Source organism: Trachypithecus francoisi, unplaced genomic scaffold (assembly GCF_009764315.1).
Source record: "Trachypithecus francoisi isolate TF-2019V2 unplaced genomic scaffold, Tfra_2.0 Lachesis_group16, whole genome shotgun sequence".
NCBI lineage: Eukaryota > Metazoa > Chordata > Mammalia > Primates > Cercopithecidae > Trachypithecus > Trachypithecus francoisi.
The window spans coordinates 31,491,720-31,503,827 of NW_022681461.1; the positions used below are offsets into that span (position 1 = coordinate 31,491,720).

A 12,108-nucleotide genomic window follows, 5' to 3' on the forward strand; every position below is an offset into this window, starting at 1 on the left:
GCTGAGGCAGGAGAATGGCGTGAGCCTGGGAGCGCAGCTTGCAGTGAGCCAAGATAGCGCCACTGCACTCCAGCCTGGGTGACAGTGAGACTCTGTCTCAAAAAAAAAAAAAAAAAAAATTAAAAAAAGAAGTTTATGGCCAAATACTGTAACTAAGATTAACATATAAATTACTATTTCTAAATTGAATACTTGTGAATGAGTCGATAGTCTCATTATTGATAATAGGCATAACCCTGGACCGTCCCTTGACAACAACCAGATATGGTCACTCTGGGAGTGACACCTCCTGTTAATTCACGTGCCCATCAGCACACTTAGGACTCTGTGGAAATCAACATGTAACCATAATGCACATCAGCATCCTGCAGTAAAATCACTTATTTAACATTGTTTAACTTTGTATTTCCCAAACTTCTTTGACTACCAAGCCCTATTTTTATATCACCAATTAACATCCTGTAAGACTAGCATCTTCTAGAATATACTTTAGGAAGTGTACTTGTTGGCATCAGGTCCTCTCCACTCTTAACACTTGGCACTGTGTCCGCTGCCCTTGCATAGGAATGCATAATACAATGACTGCCAGTACAGTACTGCCTTGATTTGTGCTAAAGCACTAGAATTTTTTACCTACCATTGCTTTTGCATCATCAGTGCAGATGTCAACACAGTAAAAATGACAAGTGATGCCTTAGTATTGTCATGCAAATCATTTTGACCTTGTAGATCTCCTGCCAAGGTCTTGGGGGCCCCCTGGGAACCGCTGGAGCACATTCTGAGGACCACTGTTCTGGCCTTAGTAAGATCATGTTTTCTCCAAAGACCATGTCATAGTCATGAGATCCAAAACAGGTTTCATCTTATTTGGCCTACCTGACATAGATGTTAACTCACAGCATGCTCTAATAAACTTCTGTATATCTGTATATGGGAGATCCATCTTTTGAATTATTTGTAAATAACTTTTAATGCCACATGGATTTTCTTCTGTCATCCAACACCCTTCTAAGCACTCTTCATCACTCTCTTTTCAAAGCCAGCTTCTACTTCCATATGTGAGTTTTATGCCTCTGTGTTGCTGAGCTGCTATACATTCCCTGAACATGCCTTGCAGTGTGTCTCTCTGGGTTTATACCTCATAAAGTGCCTTCTTCCTGGAATCTTGACTAGCCATATCTGCCTGATGAGATCTCACAAAACAGTTCAAATTGTGGCTCAAAGCCTTCCCTGATCATTTCTCACAAATCAGTTCAAGTTGTGGCTCAAAGCCTTCCCTGATCGTTTCTCATAAAACCAGTTCAAGTTGTGGCTCAAAGCCTTCCCTGATCATTTCTCATAAACCAATTCAAGTTGTGGCTCAAAGCCTTCCCTGATCATTGTCTCCATGAGTAAGCTTTCTACCTTCTTGCTTCTTCACAGGTTTTTGTGTCGTTAATATTTATTTAACCTTGACATGGCTGAGGTCTTCCTGCTACTCCTAGAGAGCCACATAAGCTTGGTTCAACATGTGATCCTCCCCCTGACCAATTCTGCCAGTTTCCAGCCTGAGAAAACCTAAAGTACTTCCCACAATTTTTGTGAATTTCTGGTCTCCTCTGCTGCTAGTTTCTGCTTCTGTTTTGTATTGAATTAGCGCAAATGCAAAATTCAGCCCTTTATCAATTTTCACTAAAAAAAAAAAAAAAAATTCATCCTACAGAGTATCCAAAATGTTTCTTGTATTTAGTTGACTTTTCTAAAGGTCTAGTGGTTTCAGGGACACATTGCAGGCAGACAGCTTCTCTTGTCTACCACTGTTTGTTTTACAATAATTTCCACTCTTTCCCTCTATCTTTTGCCCATTCTCTTGGAGGTTCTTCCTGTTTCTCTACTTATCTCTTGGTGTTGCTGTAGTTCTGCAGAAACCTTTAGGATGACTTTGGAATCTTGCATGGTACAAAGTATCTCAAGTGCCCTATGGAAGTATTGCTTCAAACCCATGTAGTGTCTCCCTAAGAAAAATTCTTGTCAATACAGTTTTATATGTATGCATTTACATTGGCACTGTCAACCACTTCTTGGTATATGTGTATATGTGCCTCATTCGTTGTTTTCTCTTTGATTTGAGCTTCCGAAGGGAGGGATGCATCTTACAGACCTTCGTATCTATCTGCTACGGCTCCTTGCATGGCCCCTTGCACAGAATAGTCATTTAATAAATATTTTAAATAAACTAATTACTTGCTTTGTTCTTACATAAAAAATTAACATTTCCCTAAGCATAACATCATTAGCAAGCTGAATTGACTTTAGCAAATATATATATAATTGATCCTATCATTTAAATCCAGCATCTGTGGTATGATGGTGGAAGGGAATTGTTGATTGGGGGATGGAGGTTTAGCAACTTTTTATTTTCACCCAACCTTACTTTTGTACTTAACGTGAGGAATCTCTGGTGCAGTGTTTTTTTACTTCAGAAATATGTCGAGCGTGTTTCCAGTCACCAGCTTCCAATGTGCAGCCTTTGGGGAGTACTCACATTGCAAAGTTTCCATGTGCTGCCTGGGAACCCTCTCCCTGCCAGGAAGAGAAATGTTCTCCTGTGGTCCCAGCAGAGTGTCCCTGGCTTCCTGGTCACTCCGCCTTCTCACTGAGGGGACCTTCACCCTGGGGGTAGCCTTTTTATTACCAAAAAGGCTGTTTCTAATAATCTGTGATCTGTGTGACAAATCTGCCTTCACATTGGCTTTTTATTCTTGGAGTGGTTGGATTAGATTTTGGTTTGGGCTTTTTTCATTTATAGTAATTCTAGAATGTCATATACTGTGAAATACTAAGTATGGACGAGTGGCAAAGCTGCTTTAAAACTCAACAGTATGCTACAGCCCATCATTTCTAAATCTGATTAACACTCAGCACCTGCCAAGCAGCAGGAATGATTACAGGCTCATATTTTACATTCTTTTTGCATTGGTGCTTCCCCCATTTTCCTACTGTGGGAGACCCAACATATAGCACTGAGGAGTTAAGAAGTCACAGCCTCGCTTGAGTTGTATTAGTATTAATTACCTGTGCAGATCTTGGATAATTGAAGCAATTACTCTTCATTTCAGCTCCAGGGCCTGGAATGGATGGTTTCCCTGTATAATAACAATTTGAATGGAATCTTAGCTGATGAAATGGGGCTAGGAAAGACCATACAGACCATTGCACTCATCACTTATCTGATGGAGCACAAAAGACTCAATGGCCCCTATCTCATCATTGTTCCCCTTTCGTAAGTAAAGTCATTTATTCCACAGTCATCGTTCTGTATGTTGATTAGTAGCTTATCCTTGTTTTTTACTTAAGACAGAATTGTAGCATGTAGTAACCTAAATCCAGATTACCAAGAGCATGTAATCTGGATTTAGGTTTTAATTTCCCACTCCTCCCCATCCTAGCCTGTTTGATTGGCTATTTAAGCAGGGGACCAAGTGATTTTATCAGCCATTAGCATTACAGGTCTACACAGCCTGAACACCGCATAGTGAGTCTTGCTCATCATTATTCCTTAAGTGGCTCACAAAGGGGAAAGTTTGTGTGTGTGTGTGGGTGTGTGAGGTTTCTTTGATTTTTTCCTTATTCCATTTCCAAAAGATTATATATTCTTAAATCTTCCTTTTAAAACGGAATATAAATCAAAATCACAACTATGAATTTTGCATTAAAATAACCTTAGTATGTGCACTGAGGTTATGTTTCAATGAGTTCGCTGCTTAGTAAGGACAGGCCTTTGCTGTTCGCCATTACGTTCCCAGTGCCTCACCCACTGGGTGGTTCTTAGAAGGTCCTAAGTGGACACTACTGAGTGAGGGCATAATGATTCACAAGCACCCTCCCTGGGAGTTCGGTGTGTCTGCCTGTGGGTGTTGGTTGCAGCCTTATTCACCGAGGTCTTGTTATAGATCTCAATGCTGATAGGAACTTGGACCTTCAGTAAGAAGGATTCTATTAATATTATTGTGTTTTCTTTGAATTTTTTCTGATGAAGACTATTTGCAGTCCTTTTTGTATGAATTATCTGTGTCTATAATATTTAGGCATCTTTTGCATTTGATCTATATTTTGCATGTTCTGAATCATATATACAGTGACACTTTCAGGACTTTAAAAAAAAGTCATTCAATATTTCTTCCCCTGTTCCCTCTTGACAGATTTATTTTATGTTTTCATGTGGTTTTGTAATTTCTTTTTCCTGACTCCACTTTTTTCTGAACTTATATGACTGTTTATGAAGACTCCTAAAATTATTCTGGCAATTGCTCTTTTTAAATATCATATTACAGTTTAGTTTTTTGCTCTCTGTGTATTCTCTAGTTTTTTTTTTCTTACAAGATTTTTTTTATGAACCACAAACTTGTCATGTTTTGTGACAGTTTATTTTGAACTTATCTCTTATTTCCACGCCTTTAAAATATGTTGTTGAGATTATGTTATATTCCGTAGCCCCTTTCAAGGTGAGGCCTGAAAATGAATAAGAACATCTTTTTAACCATTGATTTTTATACAAATGTCTTTTTTCTGTGTATTTTTTTTTTTGTTGTTCCATAGGACTCTATCTAACTGGACATATGAATTTGACAAATGGGCTCCTTCTGTGGTGAAAATTTCTTACAAGGTTTGGAATGCTGTATTTATATATAAATGTGGAAAAGCAAAAAATAGACCCTATTTTCTTCATTCCATATGCACATCTGTGAACTGTATTTGGTTGTAAAGTTTTGTCATGTACATCATGTACTAAACCGTGAGAGTTAATCATCCCAAGAAGATTACTGTAATAAACCATAATTACTTTCAGATAGTGAAATCCAGAAGAAAATTGTTAATTATCATATTGCAAGGTTTCTGATGAGAGTAATACAAATGACAAATATCACACATTCTGCGTGCTGCTGACTGGCTCGCTGTGGGCTGCTACTGTGCCGACTGTTCCTGCAAAGTCAGGCAGTTACCCAGGTGCCCGGGCTGCCTGCTGTACTTTCTCAAAAGAACTGGAGCCTTTCAGCAGAGCAGTGGGTTCTCTACTATCACAAAGTCACTGTCATTTCTCTTTGCCCTCCCACTGTCTTTGGTGGAAAACCTTTCTAAAAAAAGATCTGAAAAGGGTCAAGACGTGTACTTTAGCCAAAACTTCCTCATGTATAATAGATCAGTCTATGAGAATGTGTGTCTGTGCATTCTTTAGTCATATGTCTGGGCATCATTAAGCTATGAATAGTGAGAAATAACGCACGTATACGTCCATAGGATCATGCATATATTTTTTTCTTTCCATTTAGGGCACTCCTGCCATGCGTCGCTCCCTTGTCCCCCAGCTACGGAGTGGCAAATTCAATGTCCTCTTGACTACTTATGAGTATATTATAAAAGACAAGCACATTCTTGCAAAGGTATGTTTCTAAAAAATTATTTTCTGTCTAATTATGGACCAATTTCTGGAATTGAAGTATTGCCCAAATCAATAGTATAGTTAGATCCTTAGATGGCTTGTCCCTTTCTTTATTTTTTAAAAATTTTGTCAGAGTTTGATGTATTTAGGTCATGGATTTGATTTCATGCATGCTGTGTGTGTGTGTGTGTGTGTGTGTGTGTGTGTGTGTGTGTATGATTGATCCTGGAGTGGCTCTTGCCTATCCTCTCAGAGGTGATGAGTTCACATCTCTTAAAAAAATTCACCTGGTTGCTTCTGCAACTCTTTTCTCTCCAACAGCTTTGAACATTCTCAGGAGAGAAATAATTGCTTTTGTTGCCCTGAGATATTGTCAGTATAACTTCTTTCCTCTTGTGCCTTTGTTTCTCCAAAGATGAGCCAGACACCTCTCCATATGGTCTCCAACGTGTATCCAAGCAGTGGCTTTTGTGGTAGTCTTGTTTCAGGTTTTTCTTGGTAAAATAATAGACCATCATTGTTGGAATTACTCAAGGCTGTTTCTGTGACTGTTTATTTGAAACTGAGAAAGAGGTGTTTCTGTGACTTACGTGTCTCCTAATTTGTGTGTCCTAAGTTGTTCCTTAGCCACAAAGTAGAAATTTTTACCCCCATTTATATCATCTTGTCTTCTAATACATTCATGTAGAAAGACAGAAGTAGTCTCTTTCGTGGAACAAATAATGAAAACTCATTTTTTTTCTCTTTAGTAATTTTTTTACCCCATGATGTTTTGAAGACACTATAATCTGAAACTAAGTTATGTCCAAAATTGAATAGAATCTCTATTTCTGGGGTCTATTCTATCTGCATTAAACTCTTGCTCTGGGAACTGAGAGTTCCCTTCATGGCATCATAGGAAATAACAAAAAGGAAATGTGTTCCCAGGGGAGGTTTAATAATTGAGATGGCACTGGCAACAATGTTGTGTTCCACCTCCTCATACTCAGAGATGAATTTGGCAGTGTCAAAAATGATGTGTTTTCAATATTACTATGGGAATGTGTTTGTACATTTGAGATCCTTTTAAAAAAATTCATATTATGTCGTCTGCATATGTATTTCAAGATTCATTGGAGATGCCTGGTAATGAGATGCATTGCTTTTATTTGTTACTGGAGAAATGGAGCTATAGAAAGGGGTAGTACTTTTGTCCAAGTGGAAGACCTAATTAGTAGTAGACCCAATAGCAAAATCAAAGGCCTCTGATTCTTTATTACTTCATAAGCTAAATTAGGCAGGAAAGTAGATTTAGGGTATTTATTTAAATATATTTGTGTCTGCTTACCTCTTTTCATGCTATTGGTAAGTTTGAGGCAGTTGATTGTACAGTTTTAATTATCCTTTAAGCACTTTCCTTAGAGGTGGTGGAGGAAGGAAGAAAAATTGAGGTAGTTTGTTTGTTTGTTTACCTGTACATCCCAGCCTGACTAATAATTTTATTCCTTTTCCACTGGCATGTCTGATGCTTCTAATGAGGAAGGCAAGGACTGTATAGAATACTTGTCTCATCTCCTTTCTCTCTCTAGGAGCTTTGCAGCAGGATCTGGGGACATCTGAGCACCAGATGTTTTTCTTGGCCATAGCTACTGTTTTGTAGAGAATGGATAGGCTCAGTGGAACATTCCTCATTGTTCTCACTTTAAGAAACTGAACAGTGCTCTTAAGAGGACTGAAGGGTAAGGCATGAGAGAGGAAAGGGACTGTGTAGACAGGATGGAGGACTGGGCCATTTAAGCATTCTGGACGTTTTACGCAATAGTCATGTTGGGGAAGTATGCTGTATTTAATTCTGCAGTTTTGGCATAAATAGAGGAATGATATTTTTGCACTGCCCTTTCTGCCAGTGAGTATATCCTTTTATTTTAGATAAAAACAGGGGTCCTAGATCTGGCAGGTAAGGAATGTGCGTGTATTGAGGGAACTTGGTTGTCAGACCTAATTTTTGAAGAGCTGTATGTACAAATTTAATGTGAAACGGTCCAACTTTTAAATGTTAGCAACCAGTCCAAACAAAACAAAACACACTTCCCAGCCAAGCCCTAAAGGTAGTAATCAGCCAGGCTAATAGAAAAGAAGGTATGGAGCCAGGAATATCTCAGCTGTAGAACCTGCTAGGGCCATCTTGGAAAAATTAGTCATTAACTTCTGCTTCAGGTGGGTACCTATATTCTGCGCCTGTCATGAGCCGAAATAGCATGACAATGAAATCGGGGATAGCTGTCATGATACAGTATTAATAGAAGGGGCATTGGATGGGGAGATGCAGGATCCACATGTAGCAACAACCATGTCATTCTGGACCCAAATTTCCTTCTTTGTAAAAAGTTGATTTGGAATTACGAGGTCTGTAAGGAACATTGTTGCTTTAACATTCTATTATTACAGGATGTCTTATGCGGCCTATCAAGCATGAGACATTGTTGAGATTCTCTTGTCTCAAAGGTAATCACAGCATATCATATACCAAGGATGGGTTCTTTGGTTTCCTGCACCACTACTTGCTTGTTGGAAATAGTTGTATTTTCCCTTGCTTACTACATGTCCGTCCTTCCTCTTATGTTATAGATTCGGTGGAAATACATGATAGTGGACGAAGGCCACCGAATGAAGAATCACCACTGCAAGCTGACTCAGGTCTTGAACACGCACTATGTGGCTCCCAGAAGGATCCTCTTGACTGGGACCCCGCTGCAGAATAAGCTCCCTGAACTCTGGGCCCTCCTCAACTTCCTCCTCCCCACAATTTTTAAGAGCTGCAGCACATTTGAACAATGGTTCAATGCTCCATTTGCCATGACTGGTGAAAGGGTACTGGTCTGACTTTTGTTTTTTCCACTGCATGACAATGACATGAAATGAAGGGCCCTAAAGCTGGGAACATTACTGCCACAGAACACCCACAGGGTGGTTTACAATGTTGTTTATTTTATGAAACCCATCAGTTTCATGGGTGGACATGGTCTCGTGGTGGGGTTATTTTCCCCTCCTAGGAAGATGGATCTAGTGGTACGTGGGGCATCTAACCCCTTTGTCTTTTGCCAGTATGTTTACCAGGCTACCAGAAAAGGGTCCCTACTGGTGGAACCAGTGGGCCGCAGGGAGGATGAACATGGAGATATTTTGCTGAATTAATTTAACCAGACAAAATTAACAACTAAATACAAGCTTTAAACAAATCTTTCCTTGTTATAAACTTGGAGTTCCCTTTAAATATTTCCACATGAAGAGTTTGTGTGTAAAACAGAACTAGTTTTCACTAATTTTCTGCAGACCTTTTTTTTTTTTTTTCTTTTTAGGTTTCAATGTGAGTTTCAGTTGTGTGTGTACATAAATTGTCTTCCTGGAGTAGCCATTTATTTTCCAATCTCTTATTGTTCCTTCCACTGTCTTCTCTTAAGACCTCATTTATGAAAGGAAGACACTGGGCCATTGCAAGAAAAGAAATGGGCACATGTCATTTTCATAGTGGTTCCTCATTCATAGGAATGAAAACCCACTAAAAATGCTTTAGTAAAATTTCGGTTTGAATTATTTGGCCCTTTGATTTTGAGGCACGTGGGCCCCTCCTCAGTGGTTAACTCACTGGCTTGCCCATTTGTAGAAAGTAGTGTCAATCAACTCTGCCCCCTAGAGGTTAATAGGAGAAGGTGAAAGAGAAAGCCGGGGAATTTGTTAAGTTGGGCTAAAGTTGAACTAGATAGGGCTGAGAAAAGGAAAGGAGTGAAGTTAGAGGGACTTAGAGGTCCACCAGCATAAACTGGATTGACTCTTGTTCCTCTTCTTTATATGTGCAAGCCCCTGTTCCTTTAGTATGTTTCTATGTCTGAGACAACCAAGACGAAGGGCCTAACTTAAGGCTGCCACTTTAAATAGGGAACATATTAACTATTGCTCCCCTTCTCCCATTCTATCTCGATCTTCAGTCCGTCTTCATTGACAGCCATATTCCATACAGTTTGGGGCTGTTGACACTACTGATAAAAAACTGGTGGCTTCCAGACTCTTTTTCCATAGAACTCAGCATTAAGACAAAGATCTATTTAGAGGTCATTTTGTTACCGCTTGGTAGGCAGGTGGGAAGATAATTCAGAGGTAGATATGAAAAGCTTAAACCTGGCTTTAATGCATGTAAAATGTCAGTCATGTATTGAAATATAAGTGTAACATAAAGCTTTATTGTATGAAACATCCTTTTCTTTAAAACATCAAATTCATATAAGCCTCTCTTACAGGTGGATTTAAATGAAGAAGAAACTATATTGATCATCAGACGTCTACATAAGGTGTTAAGACCATTTTTACTAAGGAGACTGAAGAAAGAAGTTGAATCCCAGCTTCCAGAAAAAGTATGTCGCACAGTCAAAAGTTGTGGGGTTTTTTTTTCCTCCAGCAAATATATTTGAAGTACCTGCCTCTGAAATTGTGTTTCTGAAACAGCAGACTCATATTGTAGTTATAAGTATATTGAAAATATCTTAAAGTGCTTTTTTGTTTGATAGGGCTAGAGAGAGAAGGAAAATTATAGCATTTGCAGCCTGTTTTCCAAAAGCGTTCGAGCGGATTTTATAAAATTATCAAATTCATTGAGTCTCATTTACATTGTAATTTTAGATTTTTTTTTTTTTTAAATGACTGGCCTCATTGAGTTCACTATTGCAGGCACTGTAGAATTGTTCTGCTTATAAGTGAATGGAAGATTTGACTTTGGGGACTTGTGTCATCATTGAAGGAGATGGGAAACATTTGCAGGTTTTCTAGAAATGTATTTAGCATTTGATGTTTGTGATGTCACCGTTCTGACAGTAAGTGAAAAAACAAGAGTTTCTGCAAATTACAGACACATCATCTAATTATTCGGGGACATTATTTTTGTTCCGTGCCATAAAAATTAAGTTCCTGTGAACATTTTAAGCCAGTATTTTTCAGACTAACTTTTGGAAACTTAGTTTGCGGTACTTTAGAACACCTTTTGAGCCCTTCGCTCCATGTTTCGGGGTTGGATTTGAGTATTAGTTTACTATGTTTCTGATCGTATTTTGGAACCATGCATATTTGAATTCTAAGTTTCATTCTCTTAAAGATAGTTTAGCATTGTATACTATTTGTTGCACGAGGTATTTTGATTGGAGCTTTTTCTTTAGAAGAGCCAATTCTGAGATGTTTTATTTTCTGCATGATTGTGGTTTTTCTGGGTAACGACTCTATTTTTGGACAGATGGGTTCATCCTGTTCATTTTTAAGTGGGAGTTGTCAAGATGGTGTACAAAGTTGATCACTTTGTTAAGAGAGAATTTTACTCCCTAATCCTTTATGCATTGACAGTCGGAAAAAAAATTAAAAATGATTTTTATACCATGCATATCTCAGTGAAAGTCTAAGTATTTAAGTATTTTATTCTGCTGGTGAATGCATCTTGGATGTAGAATGCTGTTGATATTCCCTTGGACTTCCTGTGGTCTTGGCCTCTGGGTAGCACCCTTTCTGTTCAAGATGGAGTTTAGTTACTGAGTAGATAAATTGGTAAATGGGTATAGTGGCCATGTGGGTGCCTTGAATTACTTCCTAGCATACAGTTACAGTGATTCTGCAAGTGATAGAGATGGAATGTTAATTATTTTAATTTATCACATAATTTCTTTTTTTTTCTTTAGAAGAGATATAAAATAAAAGGCAATTAACTGAAGCCCTTCATTTATTCATTCCATAAAACTTCTTAATCTTGTTCATTCATTTCTAAGACTGGGTAATACAGATAGATTTTTAAAAATATATTGCAAGTTGAAAGTATGTTACATTTTAAGAAAATCCACTAGAGAAAAATTGAAATTTTTGCAGCTTAGGAATTATGAGGTGATTAATTATATCACAAAGGAATTCTTTGCTTTACAGAATATTTATTTTATGGTTCTTTCTATAACAGAAGTTCCTGAGTATACTTGAAGGATGATACAATTTTTTAAAAATGTGTTTACCCTCCAATTGTCAAGAGTATGTCTCCTGCGTAAAGCATACATGTACTCTTTAGCACCCAGAGTATTATATTTGAGATACGTAAAATAGTCAGTGTGTGGTATTATATATGGCTACCTTTAGAGGTATCTGTATCTTTAGAGGCAGCCATGTTATCTTTTCCTGGAGGAACTTGGTGGAGTGGAAATCATGGGCTCTGCTTGTCAGAGTAGGCATGGGTTTCACCACATTCTCCATCTCTTACTATGTGAACTTAGGCAAGTCATCTAAACTAAACGGGTCTTAGTGTTCTTATCTGGAAGTGATCTGGAAGATAAATGACTCTGCCTTATGGAGTTCTGAGGATTAAAGGGATGTAGGGCTCCTAATACCATGTCAGGCACATGGTAGGCACCCAACCAGTGACAGCTGCTTCTGCATATTCCTTATTTTCTACTCATGTTGCTGTCTCTGTTATTAATGGGACTTCCATTTTCCTGTTCTTCAAGCTCTTTCTCACTGTTCTTTTGTCTTTGCTATCCTTCCAGTAGCCCCCCTACATCTCTCTCCATAAACTTTTCAAGTGCTTTGTGTGTGTATGTGGTTGTTGTTGATATGGCTGGGCTGATGTTCATTTTCTACTTTTTCAGCCTTGTTAGGATTTTTTTTTTTTTTTTAACCTGGGGAAAGTTGGAAAT

General features: G+C 38.3%; 1 protein-coding gene across 2 annotated transcripts in view; it reads left to right on the forward strand.

The window, feature by feature from the left end:
* SMARCA2 (SWI/SNF related, matrix associated, actin dependent regulator of chromatin, subfamily a, member 2) overlaps positions 1-12,108 on the forward strand; it is a 184,017-nt gene that overhangs the window by 66,851 nt on the left and 105,058 nt on the right. For both annotated transcript variants that reach the window (XR_004443442.1, XM_033237198.1), the window contains exons 15-19: positions 3,099-3,262; positions 4,579-4,645; positions 5,310-5,420; positions 8,027-8,269; positions 9,694-9,807. Coding sequence is in view for 1 of the 2 variants with exons in the window: in XM_033237198.1 (XP_033093089.1) it covers positions 3,099-3,262; positions 4,579-4,645; positions 5,310-5,420; positions 8,027-8,269; positions 9,694-9,807 (699 nt within the window). In the remaining variant the exon portion in view is untranslated. The remainder of the gene's footprint in view (positions 1-3,098; positions 3,263-4,578; positions 4,646-5,309; positions 5,421-8,026; positions 8,270-9,693; positions 9,808-12,108) is intronic.